General features: G+C 46.2%; 1 protein-coding gene across 1 annotated transcript; it reads right to left on the bottom strand.

The window, feature by feature from the left end:
• Window positions 1-926: 926 nt before the first annotated feature.
• On the bottom strand, window positions 927-20,589 carry LOC146861538 (seizure 6-like protein 2). The gene is made up of 5 exons (XM_085646451.1): window positions 20,281-20,589; window positions 11,664-11,798; window positions 6,664-6,831; window positions 4,979-5,182; window positions 927-2,630 (listed from the first exon to the last, which is right to left on the bottom strand). The coding sequence occupies exons 1-5, from the start codon at window positions 20,342-20,344 to the stop codon at window positions 2,617-2,619; spliced, it is 585 nt and encodes a 194-aa protein (XP_085502577.1). The 5' UTR covers window positions 20,345-20,589; the 3' UTR covers window positions 927-2,616.
• Window positions 20,590-21,045: the final 456 nt, after the last annotated feature.

The raw sequence follows: 21,045 nt of genomic DNA, 5'->3' as shown, positions 1-21,045 counted from the left end.
CCGTAAACCAATGGATGACATGGACTCATTGAAATGCTTCAAAAACTGTAATACTGACCTGTGCTGAATGTAAAAGTTATGATCTTTTATCTTTCTGGCCAGATGAACTGGGACCAACACCAAAATAAAGTCTGAAATCTTGGAATTATCTTCTTTGCTATACTTTCCATGAATTCTCAAGTGGATAAAATGCCTCATTTAACTTTCTGCACAATGAAAACACTTACTCTGTAATATATTTCTGCAAACTGACCATAACTTTCTTCATAAATCACAAACTTTCTCATGAAACTATTCCTTGCAGTCTAATAACATAAAACCTCCTCTAGCTTATCTACTCATCGCGCATTTCATTTCCATGAATTCTCACTGATGATCACACCTAAATACCATTAACTCAATCTTCCACAAAGAAACTGGCGGAAATGCATGGAAAAGTTTCCTGAGAGCACAAAACTAATCCTGGACTCAATATAGAGGACTTATGAGTCATCGATTAAGAACAAGGGTAGAGGAACAAAGGGGAAAAATATATACTGTTTCGAATTGCAATGTTCTCAAGACTGGACATAATGAAATGATTTGTACGATATACAACAAGATATATAGATGTAAAGAAAATCACAATGCAAATGTATGGTAAATGTTAGTTGATTGCAGCACTGCCAGGTCCTGATTATTTATTCAATAAAAAAAAAACGAATCCCAAAAATCAAGAATAACCAATAGCCACTGGAATAACCACTAACCTTGGATTAGAGATATCGCAGATGTCTCTTTGGCATTTATTTTGGAGGTATTCTAAGCCAACTGCCTCAATAGAATAGGGACAAAATAAATATTTCATGTAGACCCCCATACCTCCCACCCGGTGCCCTTTTATTGGGATGGGGTGCATCGATGGAAAAGTTATCTTGCAGTTTGATATCGCAGACAATCATATTTGTTTCTCTAAATCTTCTCCAGTTTCATCTTCTCTCTCTCATCTGTACTTGAGCAAACTATTCATGAACACTTTATAAGTAGTGACATTGGACGCTTGTTTATTAAGTAAAGTTCATGTTACAAAACTCAACCACATTATATATAGGCAAAGGGCACTTAACACTAGACATACATGTGGGGTAGTTGTTAAACAGTCCCAAGAGACACTTTAACGCATCAAGACGTAGGCTGTTCGCAAGCCGGGCTGTGCACCCCAATTGCCTTCAAATAATTTAGTTTTTTGAGTTACTAGGTCACCCTTTTCCTGCAAAATAATGAATAAAAAGCATCTTCTAAGGGGGTATGTAGCACTGTGAAAATCAACATTCACAGGCAGGAGTGGTGACACAGTTTCCTGACTGGAAGTGATGGGCAGGTATATCAGCTCACTGAAATTTTAGGGGGTTCTAAAAAAAAATCTGGTGTTACTCTAAGGAGCGATGCAGCAAATGATTCAAATACTTGAAGTGGGGAGTGAGTGTTTGTGGGAGGGAAGGAGGTGGAGGAGATTGCAGACATTTTTTGTGAAATTGTGGTTCAAGAATGCATAGTGATGCAATATTCTTTAAAAAAAAGTAATACGTGTCAATTTGTACTCAAAAGTGAGATATTTAAAATAGACTAATTAATACGTAAGAGTGGTTTTAGCTACGGGTGCATGCAAATGTTTTAATACATGGTTATCGGTTTGTTTTCTCACCATACTACGACACTTGCCTGCCACCATATTCCACGATTGAAAGGTTCAAATAGGTCCTTTTTAATATTTTAAATATAGGGATCTATTTTTACACTGGTGTTCTTAATGTGCCTCATTCTTTCATCTCACATAGGATTCAATCATAAGAATAACAAAAGTTTGTTAGCAAATGCCATTGCTTCGAAGCCATATAAAGTAAACTAAAACATACAGAACGAGCGAATGTGCAGTGGTTTGTTAAAAGTTGCTCCATGGACTGTTCTCAATTGCCATTGACCTTGCACTGAGGATGAATAAAAAGCTAATGCTGTGTGAAAAGAAAACTGATTCTAAGGCCTTGTGGTTTTCCATTACTTTCTGATCTGCCTCCATGCCTAGGGCTGCTGCAGTACCCCTGTTCACGGGTTCAAAGGGCCTAAAAGAGCATCCTGCTCTCGATCACCAAGCTCCAGTATCTCCAACCTGTGCTTGCAGACTTCTGCAGATGGAGATCCAATACCAGCACCACATTAATCTTGCTGAGGATAGCTCTAGGACCCACAAAAAGGAGAAGTGGAGCAGGCTGGCTGGGCCATGTTCAGTGACATAGGGTCTTGGGCAATTGGCTCTTCTGAAGTTGATCAACAATGAGGACATTGTGAGCCACTAAAGCATTGACTATTGAAGAGGCTCCACACATTCCCGGCAACCATTTTCCATCTGAACACAGGATATCTGTTCCTTTGCATCAGTGTGATCCATTGAGGGGCCCCAGATACAAACTAAGCAGAAGTCATCTCTGTCATCTTGCCGGGTTGTTTTTGCGTTGCAGAGAGGAGATGTTACCTTGCAGGTCCCTTCATCCTATACAGGCACTCCATGGGGCATCACGTGGGAGCAGTGTGTCTGCGATTCTTCCCACGCACGTCATGGCGGTTCACTGCAGTTGTGCTTTATCCCACAGAAACTAGACATAAGAAAGAGATGATAAGATGTGGCGCGACCTGGGAGCATATTTCAAATTAGCAAGAGGAACACAGACCATGTATATGATCAACGTAATCCTCTATTACAACACGCTATGTGACATTCAGCTTCTAATACTGATGGACACTAGGAGACTTTCAAATATAAGTATCTTCTTTCTGACGATTGAGATATAATGAAAAGGAGCATATAATCAAATATAGTACATTTATCACCTTTTCATAATTTCTTTATTCTAAGAGAAGTTTTCTTCTTGTATAGTGTGACATCTATGCAGTGAAGTTACGAAAAGTGGAGCATTACAATTTAAACACTCATGCAAACTAATATACCGGTGCAGCCATTTAAGCCCACACTGCGGTTTCTCTAAACAATAGTCTCTGACAATTGACCTGATGGGCCAGAGATGCATTGGGGACATTTTTCTTACTGAAACCATCATGTAAAAACAGTCTAAGGACATGGATGAGTTGTTCAAATATTTTATATTATGGAAACGTTATGCTTTTTTGAGGATTCTAAGGCCCTGATTATGATGTCGGTCGAAGCTGCCTCAACCGACACCGTTTCAGTGAAGGAACCACCTGACCATGGGTCGGCGGTTGCAAACACCCGATTACGATGTGACAGCACATGGTGCGGTCACAAACTCCCATTTCTCTACAGAAACTGCCCGCAGCACAAGCTCCCATTGAGAAATGGGAGTTTGTGAAAATCCCTGCACCATGTGCAACACGGTGCAGGGTTTTTTAGTGGGGGGCATCATGGGTGCCCCCAAGGCCTAGATGCAGAGGGCCAGGGGTGGGAAGGGGGCCCTGCTATGTGCCCCCAATGTAAATTTCCAACAGCCTTTCCATGTTGGAAAGGTCAACATGGAACGGCTGTCTGAAACCGACATCATAATCTCGACATCAGAAACGCCGTCCTTAAGGGATTACGAGGAGCTTTCGACTGACCGAAGGCCCCAGGGGCCCGTCGGAAGGCATCCGTCGGTCCCTCCGGCTGCTGCCTCTGACCGCACGCATCCTAATGCGTCGGTCAGACTGCAGCAGTAGATGCGGTTCAGACTCAATGGACAACCTGTTGGTTGCGGTCCGAACCGCATCATAATGAGGACCTAAATGTCTTGTGATCAATTAAAAATCTTCAAGAGTAACCTCACCCTGCCTTGGTAAGTAGATACTGCCAGAAGAGACTAGACCTCCAAGAGAAGGGAGTTCTTAATAACTGGTTACTTGATAGGTTCAGGGATCCAGAATAATACGTTGCCTCAGGGGTAAACTCAGAATATATTTACTAAACAGGTACTCTAGATTCAAAATAAAAAGTGGAATGATAATGAGTGCTATTCCTCATACATCCTCATCTTACATCCTCATGATTCAATCATTTATAATACCCGTATCGTATGGGTCAAAGCCCTTCTTGAAAGCAGTGATTGATAAGTAAATAGATAGCACATATAATTCAGGCATACGGGGGCCTAAAGGGGGGTAGCATTCATTGGTCGGTTGGTTGAAAGAACATAAATCACGTAATCCTATAAAAGGCCACAATGTCATGGTCACTAAGAGGAAGGCATCTGTAATCACACATTCATCGAGAGATAGTGCCTGCTGTTTATCCTACTTCTGCCCCTTCGTTGTAACCATGAAGACATTACACAAGATATTTTTTTTATTCTGGATCACCGATGCTATCCAGTAATCATATATTGAGAACTACCTCTCCTGGAGGTTGAGTCGCCCTGGCAGCATCTTCTTAAAAGGCTGGTGTAAGGTTATCCATGATGAAGCATGCCACAAAAGATGGGGTGAGTTTTACTTGTCCAGAAATTGTGGTTCCTGCGGACTCAAATGAGTCTGATATACATATTAAAATTAAGTTGTCACATTATGAGTGATCTACTTCCTGCCACTAACCCAATCATCCTCGGAGAGCTGGCGGCACGCTGATAGCAGCTCAGTCAGTGCTACATATTTTACCTGTTAGCGCAGGACCATGCAATGTGGTGATTGGTGCAGACAGCACACCACCTGTGTTCTGCACCCTCCCTTGAGTCTGTGCAATTCCGCCACAACACTTGGGTCTCCAAAGACCCAGGGATGGGGGAGGCACACAGAGGATACAAGCACTTCCTGTAGTGGTGACGCCATAAGACTTAGAAACATCTTGTTTCCCAGTGTTACATCATAATACTATATACCCAGATTTTGATGCAGGAATTGCAAAAGACCTACATAACAGCATGCCTGGCTAGAGTGAGTTTCAGAGTTGTATTCACAGCAGAAGCATCAGTCACCACAAATGTATCCCAGGAGTACTTACCACAGGGGGCGTAGCAGTCACATTTGCAGACCTTGCACTGCACAAACCATCTTGTCCAGTCTGACTCAGCAGTCACACATCTGTCAATCCTCAGACATCCCTCACCAAGGGGATCCCCAACATAGGACTTGTTGGTGCAGTTAGAGGTGCAGCCCACTCCAAAATCACGCTCATTCATTTCCAGCCGCCCATTTAGACAGATTCCTGCGGTGGACAAAACAGGTAGAGACTCTTCATTAACAGGGTTTACGAGACATTGTATTACGGAATATCCTAATAAGAATCCTGCGCACCCTTCCGAGAAATACACAGACCAAAGGTACCTGTCTGAATATCTTAAAATGAAACCCTGTGGCTCTGTCAAATCTAGGAGGCTTGGAGTGGGCTACAGGCAAGGCAATAATGAACCATATTCAAGTCTTGCTCTTTTATTTGCTGTCTTTGCACTCTATGAAACTACAAAGTAAGTATACTATAAAGCTGGACGTTTTAGACAACAGAACACTTACACTGCCACTTTACACAGCGCCATTACACACAGAAAGCTACTTTTCCCCTCACCAGCCCAGTTTACATAACCGTGTTGCTGTAATGCACTTAGGCAGGTCCCAGCTAGGATGGGGCTGTAACGCATTATGATGTACATATGTTCTATGATGATGTAATAGAGTTCTATGTGCGGATCTGGCAGTTGAGAGTCCAGCTGTGCCTGGCAGGACTGCGGTGGGGTTGGACCTCAGCTTCAATAAATCCTCATACCTAGTAAAGTTGTATCCGTGTATGGCATACACTACAACACTTATGTGTCAGGACAGCAGGGTAGGCGACTTGAGAAACCAACACTACCTGTTCTCTTATGGCGGGCTCTTGGAGAAATAGCTCAACCTTTCCCCACCTCTAAACATCAGCCAGGAGAATGTTTTTTTCTCATCAGCCAATTCATTCTCCATGGGCAAGGTGAAGGGGTGATAGCATGGCCTACCAATCTTGACCTGGAACTCCGGTACAGATCGCCTTCTTGAATTTTTCTAAAAGTTCTAAGGTTTGAACAAAAACTTGCATGCACACCACAGAAGACAGCAGAGTTGATGTTACTCCACCCCTTTAAATACCACTCCAACTAAGACTAGAAAACTGACAGCAGATTGAAGGAGATGCACGAATGATATAGATGTCAAACCACAGAAATGAAGGATCCAGAAGGTGCTGGATCTGGGAAACGTCCATTAGAACGAAGCCGGAATCCCGCTGTGCCTTCACAGCGCCGGCAATAGAACAAACGCATATTTAGTACGCAAGTCGTTATAACGACTTGCTTTAGGGGGGCGCATTGGTGGAATGGTGTTGGATTTAAAGTCCAACGCCTTCCCTACTGTTGCGCAGACCAGAGTTAGAATAGTAAATTACCCTATTCCAAAATCTAAGGCACGTCATTATAACGACTTGCGTGCTTAACGAATGCATACTGAAGACGTGTTCATTCTAAGGATGGCGCTATGAAGGCACAGTGCGATTCCAGCTTGCGGAATACCGTCATATATTTGTAGGAGCTTGCGTAATGTTATGTTGGCAGTTCATGAAGTGCTTAACCTCATTTGGGAATTGTCTAGTTTTAAGGAGAGGTGGTCAATGAATACACTAACAGCTAAACACAATGCGCAAAAGTGAGTGGGGCCAATACTCACTCAGACAGGAGGGTTTGGGAGACCAGTTTCCATCAGCCAGACAGGTACTGACAGCATCCCCCTGCAACAGGAAGCCTGGTCGGCACTCATACCTCACCACAGAGCCAACCCACCAGTCACTGCCATGTACAACTGAGTTAAAGTCAGACTCCGGCTCGCCACAATTCACTGTGGATTACAAAAAGAAAACAGAAGCATAAACATCCCAGCCTAGTTACACAATTCCTAGTTTTCCTCACTTTTGGTGGTCTATAGGACATCTCTACAAAGTGGGATACAGCCTTCATGCATGGGGAGCAGGATTGAGGGCAACAAGTAACTAGAAGGCTTATATGGGCCAGTTCTTCCTGCCTCAGGGAACAAGCAAGGAAACAGCCAGCAGGCCACAGAAGACGGGTTTTCCATAGCGGACCCATTAAAGGTGATCACAAGAAGAGTATGGCACTCTCCCGGCAAAGGGCGAGCAGCATTGCTAAACCAGCACTGGCAAAACCAAAAGGTTTCACCTACACAAGAGCAATTGGCTTTTCCAAGGTATTTTAGCCATGTTGTATAGCAGGGTGGAGTAGAGTGGAGTGGCATGACATAGAGTGGTGTGGAGTGCCGTAGAGTGGAGTGGCACTGTGTGGAGCAGAGTGGCGTTCAGTAGAGTTGAATGCCATAGAGTGGAGCGCCATGGAATGGCATGGAGTGGTGAGAAATGGCATAGAGCGGAGTGTATATACTAGGAGGGTAGCTGCTCCTCAGAGAATAGAGAGTGTACCAAAAAGATGGTGTGTGGGCTTATCGCGCGGTTGGGTCAAAGTGAGTGTGGGGGAATTCCTCCTTCAGAATATAGTGCCCTCACACACCCTTTCGAGTGTCATGCTTCATCATCGGGCATTGCTCCTCTTGGGGGTGGCACTGCAGTCCCTCACGGGCCCCCCAAGAGGGTTCTTTTTCGGAGTTCTTTTATGGAGACGCCGCAGTTGTGCATGGGGGTGTGTGGGCCTATAAAAAGGGAAGGTGAATTGGTGGGTTAAAATTGCTATATGGAACCCAGAACCATAGTTTTTATTCAATGCCGGAAACAATCGGGCGACCCGGTGGGGGATTGATCCCTTTATGAATTTTGGGTAGTGTGTTGAAATAAGGTGTCCGTGGGTCTTCATTGGTAAGGAAGTTTGCTTCTTGGTGTGAGATCCAACCTTCTGCAGATGCTTCGCTGATCATACTCTTTATACGAGTGATCAGGCGTTTGGTAGGATCCTCTGAAATAGGTTTGTAGTATGCAGTGTTTGCCAATTGGAGGGTGCATTCTGTGTCATAGGTATCCAGATTCTGAAAGACAATGGCACCGCCTTTGTCTGCTGGTTTAATTATGATGTCAGTGTCTTCCGTAATGGTATGAAGGATAGTTCTTTCTTCTTTGGAAAAATTATTGAATGGTCGCTTCTGGTTCATGGCTCCCACGTCTTTGAGGACGGCTTGTTCGTATGTGAGGATCTCATGTGGTGACATGGCCGCTGTGGGGGTGAACTTGGATTGGTTTTTTAGACCAGTCTCTGTCGGTGGAGTGTCAGGTTTGCCTTGAAAAAAGGCTTTAAGTCTGACTTTCCGAAAAAATTGATGTAGTTCTTGATGTAACCTGAAAGGATCTTCCTTCAGTGTTGGGACAAATCAAAACCTTTCTCCAAAAGTTTTTTCTCTCCATTTGTAAGTTGTCTTGATGATAGATTGACCACTAGGGTCTCTGACCCCTCGTCTGGCTCCGTAGTGTCATTGGTTCTTGGTCTTGCCATTGCACCGTCTTGTAACCTCCTCTTCTTCTGCCTCTTCCTTTGCCCCTCCCTCTGTTGTGAAAAGGGGGGTTCGGGAATTGGTGGAAATGTGTCGGTTGAAGATGATGAGTCGGGGGTATGTGCCACATCGGTGGAGGTCCCATCCATTGCCCTGGGTAGACTGGTGGTTGAAAGGATTGATGAGAAAAGGCTTGAGGTGGAAGGTTCTGAAATAATGGAGGACGTGTTTGTTGTTGCGTCCCTCTTGCGTGTGGTGTGTACTGTTGCCCTTCATGGCTCGAGTCGCTGCCAAAGGATCCTGTTCTACTCGATCGATTGCTGCTCCCTTCATCAGAGGAGGTGTCATAGTTCTGGAATACATAATCTTCTTTGGTGTAGGGGTACACCTTTTCTTTGTTGAAATGTTTCATGTCCTTCTGTAATTTTGTGATCTTCTGTTTAGTAAGAAAATCTTTATGCTCGTTCATTTCATCGTTAAATTCTGCTAGCCTGGACTTGAAAGAGGTGATAGAGATCCCTGGTTTTAGACCGTTCTCAGCTATCGTGATCTGTATGGGAAGTTCGTCTGAGAGACGTTTGGCCGTGTTAATGATTAACACGAGCCACTCTCGTGTGGATTTCCATGCAATTTGTGACCATTCTGTGCGAAAGGTCAGGTCTTCTAAGAAGATTCTAGGAGGGAGGGTAACTAGAAGGCCATTTGGTGCTATATTGGCCATGAGGTACTCCGTCATTATTAAGCCATGTAGGGCTGTCTTAATCTGTAGTTTTCTTAGTGATTGTAAAGTTTTCCAGTCGTCTGCTCTACTACCTCTTGCTGTACTGCCATCATCTGCCAGGAGTGATGGTGCACGGAGAATCTCTGCTACTGTCATCATCGAAACTTAGACCCGCGGTGTCCATTCTAGATAGTGGTGACAGGTATTACTAATGACTCTCAAAGTACTGTAGAATTGGAGAGTGCTGCTGTGTATAACAAAGTTAAGAGAGGGGAAGATACAGAAAGAATTGTCCTACGGCTAACTGCCGTCCTATTAATAGTAATACAAAGAGAGTGGGGGACCGGGAGCGTAGTTTGGAAAAGAAGAGGAGGTCCAGTACCCATGCTCCCTCAGAATACAGTGAAAGAGTTGCGATTTAAAGGCAAAGAAATTATCTTTAAGTGAATTTTATTATGTGTTTTGTTTTGTCTCTTTTCTCTCCATAGTTGTTTTTTATTTCACCAGGTTGGGCATAGGTTCCTAAAGAAAGAGTTCCTATCAGTGCTTGGGCGCTTAACCCCCTTAATATTAAGGTACCACAGGTTCACAGTTCTTTGCTTCCCTGGAACCTGTTTCAATTTTTTTCCCACCTTATTACCGGTCCTGACGAAGCGCTAATGGATCCCCTATGGACCAACAGCAAAGCGCGAAACATGTTGACCCTATTTCTGTAGGACTTTCACTCACCACTACACTCATCCTGAGAGCAGCGGTAAGTCATACATCTGCCCTCTACCTTTTTTCCAAAGAAGAGCTCCAGGATTAATTTTAATTTTTGCAATACGGGACCCGTGAATAAAAACTATGGTTCTGGGTTCCATATAGCAATTTTAACCCACCAATTCACCTTCCCTTTTTATAGGCCCACACACCCCCATGCACAACTGCGGTGTCTCCATAAAAGATCTTCGATAAAGAGCCCTCTTGCGGGGCCCGTGCGGGACTGCAGCGCCACCCCCACGAGGAGCAACGCCCAATGATGAAGCATGACACTCGAAAGGGTGTGTGAGGGCACTATATTCTGAAGGAGGAATACCCCACACTCACTTTGACCCAACCGCCCGATAAGCCCACACACCAACTTTTTGGTACACTCTCTATTCTCTGAGGAACAGCTACCCTCCTAGTATATACACTGTATTCTGAGGGAGCACGGGTACTGGACCTCCTCTTCTTTTCCAAACTACGCTCCCGGTCCCCCACTCTCTTTGTATTACGATTAATAGAGCGGAGTGTCACAGAGTGGAGAAAGGGGGATTGACCTTGAGTGCAGTGGCATAGGATACAGGGTGCAGAATAGAGTAGTGTAGAGTACAAAGGGGTAGAGTGGAGTGGAATGACATAGAATTGGTGTGGAGTGCCATAGAGGGGAGTGGCATAGAGTGGCACTGTGTGGAGCCGAGTGGCGTACAGTAAAGCGGAATGCCATAGAGTGGAGGGGCATGGAACAGCATGCAGTGGCGTGGAATGGCATACAGCAGAGTGGCACAGAGTGGAGAAAAGGGGATTGACATTGAGTGCAGTGGCATAGAGTACAGTGGGGCAGAATAGAGTAGTGTAGAGTACAAAGGGGTAGAGGGCAGTGACAAAGTGTGTTGCAGAGTACAGTGGCATAGAGTGCAGTGGTGTATAAAGGTGCAGAGGGGAGTATAGTGCAGTGGCATAGACTAGAGTGGTGCAAAGTAGAATGCAGTGGTGTAGAGTACAGTGGCATAGAGTAGATGGCAATGGCATAGAGTACAGGGTAGGGGTGGGAGGGCAAAGAAGCAACATGGAAGGGGGCAGTGGGAGGGGAAAAAAGCAATATGGAAGGGGCGGGGGGAAAGAAGCAACATGGATGAGGATATGAGAGACAGACTGAAAATGCAAGCACTCATGTCGAGTGCTTAACACAAATAAAAAAAAGTAGCTCCAAAAACAGGAGCAGTGGAAGGACACAAGTACTTGGTCCATGCTCCAGGAAAGAGCCAAACACAAGAGGAGGACATGACGCTCGCATGCTGAGAGAAACACGAGCGAAGCAAATGAGAACGGCACTGAAGCTAACAAATGGTAAGCTATGGGTGGACTATAGGCCCACTGTATGTAAACAAAAGTCTTGAAGAGTCACTGCATGTGCTATCTAGATGAAACCTAACAAGACAAGCTATTGAGCAGTGACAAGAGAAAATGGCAGCGTGGTACAAAACATTCTTGGGATTAAAAAAAGAGGAAAAAACCAAAACAGCTGTTGAAGGATGGACAAAGTTGCACAAGGACGAGGTTTCAGAGAAAAATGAGACTGAAGGAAAGAAGTGCATGAGGGAGACGCAGGGGAGACAACATATTAACTAAGCACTCCAAAGCATTAGTAGTGGGATATCTTAAGTATCCAACAGGCCCAGATTGTTAGGTGTTTATGAATGTGCTAATGCCTATTATGGGGGTATGTCTGACTGTGGCAAGGACCATACTGTACCTCTGCAAAAAACCTTATGCCCAAATAGGCAGCAGCTTCCGTCCCCACACCGGTCCCTCTGCAGCTCACGATCACGTCCTCTGCACTGGCCCAAACAGATGGGGGTTGTCCCAGCCCAGTAGGTGTCAGAGAATCCTGGAGCCCATCAGGTAAGGAAAATAAGGATGATCTATAGACACTTCTTCATTATTTTGTATATGTTACATTACTAGATGTAGACAGTCTATATTCTGTTGATCACCAATTTCCTTCAACACCAATCAATGGAACTATTCTGCCACATCTGAACTAATATAGCACTTTGAAACCACACACAGTGTGAAAAGCAAATACCCACATGAGAACGATGTTAATATATTCCCCAATCCTAAAAAAACATATGTTGGGGGAATGGGGAGGGGGAAATCAATTGCACTTTTTTATCTTTAAAGACAAGCGTCTATTTGTCAAAGAAGATCGCGATCCAAAGAAAGATGCATATACGCTGTCCTATCGAAAAGCAAACACCCACAGGAGTAAAAAAACAAATACACACGTCCAACCTAAGACTATCATCCGCAGGGAAAGAACCAGATGAACAAGTACTTACTTTCGGTATTGCCTTATCTGGTAGAGCCCCTATCTAGCCGCAGATTCCTTACCTTTGAATATCCTCATGTGTCAAACTGGAATCAGAAGATTTTCATGCACAACCCCTGTGTGCCGGTAGGTGGCGTCGTTCAGCTCAATATCATTGCCAGTGCCGGAAGTGACGTGCGCAGGACCTATACAGGCGACACCTCAGCGAGCTGACGTCAGTTACTTTTGTGACTTTGCACGCCAATAGTGTGGCGCCATGATAAGAACTGGCCACTGGTGTGGAAAAAGATTAAGGCCATGAAAAGGGTTTCCCTTAAACCTGAACCTGTTCAGAGTGAGGAGGATGGGATGGTCAATAAGAAATCTGCGGCTAGATAGAGTCACTTCCAGGTAAGCAATCACCAAAGGTTACCAAAGTTAGGTAACTTGCTGATCTGATAGAGGCTTCTAGCCGCAGATTCCTTACCTCGAAATAGATACCCAAGCAATACTTCCCCGGAGGTGGGTCTGCGAACCAGACTAAACTCAAAAATCCAGCACGACCAAACAGGCGAAGTGCCCGTCCCGAAGGACCTGACTATCCAGACAGTAATGTTTTGTGAACGTGTGCAGTGATGCCCACGTAGCTGCATGACAGATGTCCAGGAGAGGGATGCCACACGCTAATTCAGTGGTCGCAGGTTTTGCTCTGGTAGAGTGAGTCCGCAACCCCTCAGGGGGCTTTTTCTTAGCCAATGTGTAGCGGATATTAATGCACAGGAGAACCCATTGGGAGACAGTTCTCTTTTGTACAGCTTTCCCGTTTATTGCTCACACATAAACTCTGAAGAGTTGAACACTCACCTGGAACTCTCTTATGCAATCAAGGTAGTACAAAAACGCTTTTTTGGGGGTCCAGGCAGTGGAGTCTCTCCTCTTCTTTGAAGGGATGAAGTGGAGCAATGAAAAAAGGCACAGTGATGTTCTGGCCTACATGGAATGGAGTCAGGACTGTTGGAAGGAAAGAGGCATGCGTCCAGAGATCCAGATTGTCTACGTAAAGGTGGATAAAGATTTTGGGCAGAGAGCGCTTACAGCTCGCTGGCCTTCCTGGCCGACATTTAAGGCCACTAAAAAGACAGTTTTGATGGTCAATAGCCTAAGACAGCAATTGTGCAGAGGCTCGAATAGTGCACACATGAGAAAGGTGAGGACCAGGTTGAGGTCCCACTTAGGCATGATGAAGGGTGTAGGGGGAAACATATGTTGGAGGCCTTAAAGGAGCCTAGCCACAACAGGTGACTTAAGAAGAGAAGGCTGGTCCAGTAACCGCAAGAATGCCGAGATGACAGAAGGGTAACCCTTAACTGTGCCAAAAGCAGAGCCCTGCTGTGCTAAAGACAATGTAAACAGGAGAAATTTTGATGAAGGGGCAGAGAGGGGGCCACAAGAATGGACTTGGAACCGGTCGTTCCTAGTCTTCTTGAGATCTCTGGCAGGAGTGGTATTGGCGGAAAGGTGCACTGGAGGCCAGAGCTCCACTCGAGACGAAAAGCATCTCCAAGCGAGAGTCGCCTTGGAAACTCCAGCGAGAAGAACTGCTTTCATTGCACGTCCTCTGCAGTAGAAAGGAGATCTAACCAAGGATCTCTCCAGTGCTGAAAGAGACCTTGCCCCACCTCCGGGATCTGCTAGACTTCTTCGGGTGAGTTTGTCTGCTCTGGCGTTCATAGAGTCTGCCAGATGCTGCACCACCAGGCAAATGCCCTGACGTTCCAGCAATGTTCGGAGGCACAGAGCCTCTTGACAAAGCGTCCACAACCCCACCCCGCCCTGTTTGTTGCAGTACCACATAGAGAGGAGGTGTTGTCCGTAAATCACTGCACCAGCTTTCCCTTCAAAGGAAGAAAGTCCTTTAATGCCAAGCTAATCGCCCGAAGATTCAACAGGTATATGTGAAGCTCGGACTTCACCAAAGACCAGAGTCCGCTGATCTCTATCTCTCCCAGATGGCCAACCCAGTCCATAAATGATGCATTGGTCACAACAGTCAACTCTTTTTTCTGAAGGGAGAGAGGTCTGCCACAGATCCTATTGTGGTTCGTTAACCACCACTGCATGTCTTTTGCAGTTCCCTACAAGATCTGGACCATGTCGGAGAGATTTCTCTGATGCTGTGCCCACTAGGCTTTCAGGTACCACTGCAGAGCCCGCATATGCCATTGGGATGTGTCACCAGCAGGATGCAGGAGGCCATGAGGCCCAACAGCCTCAGAGTCAGTCTCAAAAAATGTAGGCCAGAGGCTGAAACATTGGAATCATAGCCTAAATATCCTGTACTTGCTGCTTGGGAGAATAAGTCGCTTCTTGAAAGAGCAGTGAGAGGTGGTCCTCCGTCAACCAATCGCAAGTGGTTGGATGGGTATCAAAGGAGAGAGAATAGCTAATTTGGACTATATGTAGGATCTAATAGTCTGACGATATGGACCACCAGTGGGGGAAAATGATGGCATATCCTGCCTCCCACTGGGTGCCCACGATGGTCAGGGGCAGACTAAAGAGGCTTGGAGGCAGCAGCTGGCGGGGAGTTAGTGGACTGACCTGACCCCTGGCCACATGTCCCATGTGATCTCTGGGACCAACGCCCTCGGCCACGAAAAGGCCGGGAAGCCTGCTCGTCATGGTGGCTGGGAGGATATGGGAGTGGTTGGAGACCCCTTCCGAAGCAACGAATGGGGCAAAAGGCAGGTTGGGGTTGGGGTTGACAAGGGGTCATTGACAAGCCCAAGGATCTAGCAGTAGCCTTGCTGTCCTTTAAGCGCTGAATCCGACTTGTCTCCAAAGAGGCGAGAACCATAAAAGGGCATGTCCATGAGGGAAAACCTGGATATCCCCCAAACAACCAGATTTTCTCAGCCAGGCGTGGTGCCGTAAGGCCACGGATGATGAAATCGCTCTACCTAGTGAGCCAGTCATGCCAAGTCCAGATCTGATGGAGAACTTTGCTGTATCTTTCTTGCCTGCACCAGCCTGAGAGAGTTTGGCCTGGGCCGCCTTCGGGACCATAGGCAGCACTTGCACAACAGAATACCATAGTGTATGGGAATAACAGCCCAATAGGGAAGCAGTGTTTACTGACCGCAGTGTCAGGCTAGTGGAAGAGAAACATTCTCTCACAGAAGGTGTCCAGCCTCTTGGATTCCTTATCCTTTTGGGTGGTTGAGAACACGCCATGGTGAAAGCGGGATGAGAAGGCTTGGACCACCATGCTCTCTGGGGTGGGGTGCTGAGTAAGAAAACTGGGATCCATAGGAGCGAGGCGATGGTGGGCAATCATCCTATTCACAGGAGCCCTATGCAGTGCTTGGACGCGGCCCCAAGTAGGACATCCGTAAGGGCTTCAATGAATGGGAGTAGGGGTTCTCATGCAGTAACTCCCGGCTGAAGCACCTCTTTCAAGATGTTAGTTTTTACTGACACTGAAGGGAGGTTAAGTTCCGGACCTCAGCTGCCCTAAGCACCACCATAGCAAAAGAGACTCCCTCCTCCGTAGCCACAGTAGGAAGGGAAACCAGACCAGTGTCAGGTGAGGCGTCTAACCCACTAGCCTTAACCAGTTGCTCATACCAGTTGTCCTACTCAACTGGATCTTCTCCATAAGAGTCCTTAAACATCTCAAATGTCTCCTTCACCAGGCATATTCATTAAATAAGGGACTGGCTCTACTCTGAGAAGGATGTCCTTGGTCGATGCTAGACAATGCCCATCCGGGTCCATGTTGGGAATGATGTTGGGGATGGCGTTGCCTAGGGGAGTCAGTGGCGCAGGGGGCGTCGGCACTAGAGCAGGCGCCGAAGGTGTCAAGCGGCTCCGCTCTGGATATAGCGAAGGATCTTTGGGGTCTGAATGGTGAAGACAGCAAACCCCCAGTGTGGTCCCAGTAGGGGCCCCTTACATGCCCAAGGGGCCTAAAGGTGCTCCATAAGTTCTGGGCAACCTAATAAATAAGATGCACAGCCTCATAAAATTCCTACAGCCTTGTGGAGGTTGCTCTGGGAAAACCTGGCTAGTGGGGAGCAGACCCAGATTCAGGCCCCGGAGTACCGATGCTCCCTCGTCTCGTCGGATGACTTCAACGTATGCTTGGAGGTCAAAGAGTGTTTGGATTTCTTGTGCTTGTGGAACTTCCCCAATGACTTAAGAGTGTGACAAGGAATGTCTGAAGGAGCTCTGTGAATGGTCCCGGGACCTCCCATGTGAACAGGATCTCAAGCATTGTGGAGTGGAACCACGTCAGGCTGCAAGGAGCTTGAAAGATAACTCCCTCTGTGCCTTCGGGTGCATGGAGCGGCAGTCCTCACATGCCAAGGAGACGTGTTCCGGCTCCAGGCACCACAAACACACCAAGTGGGGGTCTGTCACTAACATTTGCCTGTGACGAGCCCCACATCATTTGAAACCAGCCGGTTTCTTGGGTGACATCCTCACCCAGCAGATGAAATCTCAGAAAAAGAGCAAACCAAAAGTCGAAAAAGGCAAGTCAAAAAGGGACCGAGGGGTAGCTTAAGCCAGATCAGCGCTGGATGGCGCAGAAAGGAATGAACTGATGTCAGCACACAAAAGTGGCCCCTATATAGGTACCGCACACATATCTTCTCGTGCTGATGACACCGACATGGTGCGCAGGGATGCTGCTCGAAAATCTTCCGGGTCCAGTCTGATGCCTGGAGATATTCAAAAGTAAGAAATCTGCAGCCAGAAGTCTCTATCAGAAATACTTGCTCATTAAGAGAAATGATTCACAGGAGAAAAACTCAAATGTGTCCCTCCAAACAAACCTCATTATTACCCTCAGTATACTGTGGTCCAGAGAGTCGACTCCGAATCTTACATATGTATTTCGGATCCGAGGGGCAAGATGAACACCTGAAGAAGAACTCAAACTGGGAGGACAAAATGATGATTTTGGTGCAGTGCCGCTGGTCTGCTCAACACAACCAAGATTGAGAACAAGGCTCTCGCTAGATGGAACCTGGGAGTCTATGAAGGAGGACGACAGATGAGAGAGCGCTCCATCCCAGGTTTTCCCTGAATGCTAAAGCTCCCGGAGCTCTTGGCAGAAATGAGGAGAAGACCAACCGCAGCAAGGAGTTTGTCCATTTCCCTGTACTCAAACCTATGGGTCACTATGGTTACAGGAGTGCAGTACTGGTCAGATCAGGGAGCGGGAAAATCTAAAGTACAAGTAAGAAACCTCGAGATTCCAGAAAGATTTCCTGGCAGAAAAGAGTCATACTAGTGAACTGTATATACCAACTCTCCCCTTCTGCAACACTTTGTCCTGTAATAGACTCACCTGGAAAGAGACAACTAACTTGCTTTCATGTTATTGCAGCGCTTTCATTTTTTTTACTGTTCAAGTATTTTGTATGCTGGGTGATGTAAAACAAAAATTCATATATCAAGTGTTGCTTAAAAGAAGGTGGGTCCTGTATTATTAAATGTTATTACTCGGGAGAACCAAATGGCATGTGTACACAGAATGGCCTCCTCGCCGTGCAAGCCTACGCTTTTGGTGCCAGTACTCTGAAAAGAAATTAACAGAGGGTTTATCTTGGCCTGTGGTCTGTTAGGAGCAAAAAAAACAGCCCTATGCTCCAGATACCCGCCAAAATATTGTTCTATGTGCAGTTCCGGATTACCAAATAAGCACCAGCCTATGGGCCCCACTCCTTTCAGGGGCCCCGCGACAAAGGAACAAAATACAACTTAAAGTACATAAACTGGAGACATCAGATTCACATAACAGTTTGTCTCTTGAAAGCTCATCTTCTGGCAGATGGCAGTTTGTAAAAAGAATCTGGTGCATTGGGTATTAGGTAATAATTTGCAATTTTCATTTCATTTCAGTTGTAGGAATAAGAAGTTATGGGCAAGTGTGCTTGGCACCAGACAGAACAAGCATTTACAATGCAATAGGTCTTGCAATTGGGAGATATTGAGCTATTGGCATTGTACATGGCAATGCCTTTGTGTCATTTAAAATATCAATAGGTCAAACTTTTGCAAAAGCGAGACCTATTGAATTGAAGTGTGCGGTGTCCATGAAGCAGGCGCAGGGCTCATCAATAAAGTTTAAAAAAAAAGAAAGTTCACTATTAAAGTTCTTTTTTTGAAAATGAAACAGAGCGCATTGTCCCTGAAGCGGGCGCCACGCTTAACATTATAGTTACAAAAATAATAATTTAACTGAGCATGGTGTCCCCAAAGAGGGCGACCCGCTCAGCAAGAAATGTTATTTTAAAAAAAAAAAAAAAAGGTGAGAAAAAGAGCGGTGTTCCTGAAACGGACGCCGCGTTCATCTCGAAAGTAATAAAATACAAAAAGAGTGTTGCCATTGTTTAACTTTTAAAGTGAGAGAGGCATGGTGCTCGATGTGAAAAGCGGCTGCCATTGTCCTGTGTGGACGCGCTGCAAATGCAAGAAAAAGCAGCCGCCATTGTCCCCATTAATTAGTTAATAGACAAAATAGTGCTCACCAACTTAAAATGGAGACCATGTAACAAGCCAAGTAAAAGGGCCAGTCGCCACGGGAGGGTACAAATGAAGACAAGGAGGTACTATGGAGGGACTAAGAAGCCTATTTACGAATCAGAAGCCAGCCCTTACAAAGGACAATGACACAAGCCAATGACAAATATGGGTGGAGAGTGGGCGGGGCTTCCAGTGCATACTCCATTACAGCCTGTCTCGCAGAGCGAGTAGTGCATGCGTGCTGCCGCTAGGCTCGACCTAAAAATATGCCCTCCAAAGACACCTTCTATCTATGAATGGGCTTTACAGATGTTTTAAGGCATGGACAAAGTGGGCTCTGGCTCAGGGCCCCACCCTTTCAGGGGGCCACTGATAGAGCCAGTTCTGTTCTCAGAGGGCCTTGCCCTGATGCCCTTGAAGAATTCTGAAACAGATCGTTTTAAATACTGTTTTCCTTTTATTTATTTTTAAAGTGGGAGATGTGAGAGAGTCTATTACAGAAATGTTGTGTTTATATTTCATGCAACATCCATCAAAAAGTTTCTTTTAGATCAAAACAGGAGCTCACATATGAGATATGGGAGAGGGTCACGGATTATTTGCAGGAATATTTGTGAGCTGCTGCTGTGCTACAGTATTGAAAACACACATCACTCCCCTTGAATATTAGATGAAAACACATTTGGAAACTGGAGAGTGTGTCTGTGCACTATCAGTGACCCGGCCTAAGAGGGCGTGAAAGAGCTGAAATTGAATCATACATTCAAAGCTGTTCCCAACAGGGGTCCCCAAAATATGTTTGTCCCAGAGACCCCCGAAATCCTTAAAATGTCCCTGATGGGCTATACACTTAACATCTACGAGTAAAAAGTAGGAGTTAAGGGCATTACACTGGACACCTATGGGTACCAAGGGTAAGGGAGCAGCACCTGCCAAAACGCAGTCGCAGGGAACATTAAACTGAATACCTACTGAGATGAAGAGGCATTGGCCATTTGACTGAAAGCCTGGGGTTCTTATAGTGACTGCTTACAACGCGATAAACAGAATCGTAACCTTACTGAGCATACTCTCCTTTTCTCACTGGAACTGTGGCAGACCCTTTTGTAGGCGATAAACCGCACCCAAGCTCAGTCATTTTGTGCACAGGTTTGCGTCAGTTTACAATATATTTACAATCCCTATCCCCTCTCTCCAGTGAGTGTTGTCCTCCTACTTCGGGTGCTTAATCCCCATCCTCAGATTTTATCCAATTACCTTTGCTCCAACCCCCACGGCCTCCCTATAGCTTGTGGAAGACAAGTGGCTTGTGGATGAGGTGTGGCGCATCGGCCAGTGTGGCTGACTAGAACTCGAGGCTCATGGTTCGATCGCACGGCAGGTTAACCCAGCACCATGTGACCCTGGGCAATAGCTCGCTTAATCTTCCCGACGCCCCCCCCCCCCCCTACCCCAGCGTCTTGACACCCATTGGGGTAATTGTTCGCGCTATACAAATATCAGTATTTTAATTTTTTCTACTCACCCGTGTATTCCTCATCAGCCAGGACTGCGGCCAGGAAGAGCACCGTGAGAAGGGCCCCCTGCATAGCAAGGCCTGCCTAGTACGTCCTCTCCTGGGATGCCGGCGGGCGCTGGCACCCTCGGTGCACAAGGCGTCCCACGACGGCCCCTTCCTTTCCAGTCAGAATCTTCGGAGGTCACCAGGGGTGATATTCAGCCCATAAAGATGCGGATAAGTTTATGCGAGCCCGTTCCGCTTTCCGAAGCGCCGTCTCTAGGCCTTTACCACCACCACGAAGGCGTCTCTGAACAGGCCCGGGGACCGACGCACAGCGCAATCCCTTTGAAACAAGTGATCCCAGGCGCTCCTTTTAATCCTCCTTGCCATTAATCCTGCACACAGATTACCCCCGACGTTCAGCAGCAAAGATAACCTCCATTTAAGGGGATACAAACCGTTAAAGGCCAGCTTCCATGGAATGTCTTCCCATAGTCACTAACTTTGCATCAGGCCCGAAATCCCATTTATAGCCCTGAGAAAAAATACAGCTTGACAAACGTCACTGAGAATGAGTACACCTTACTCAGTGCACTGAGAACGGTCAGTTCGCCCTATAACAAGTGGAGTGAGCACCGCCGCACCAGGGCTCCAGCACTGCCGCAACACCGCTCGCGCCGCACGGCTCACTTACGTCACAATTACACGTCACACTCGTACAAGGAGACACGACGAGGGCTGAAGGGGGTCGCTTTCAGGGAGTAGGGCTGACGGCTGAAGAACAGAATA

The sequence above is a fragment of the Triturus cristatus genome, chromosome 3_1, assembly GCF_964204655.1.
Source record: "Triturus cristatus chromosome 3_1, aTriCri1.1, whole genome shotgun sequence".
Lineage (NCBI taxonomy): Eukaryota > Metazoa > Chordata > Amphibia > Caudata > Salamandridae > Triturus > Triturus cristatus.
The sequence above is the reverse complement of the archived record's forward strand: the minus strand, read 5'-3'. Positions and strand labels throughout refer to the sequence as shown.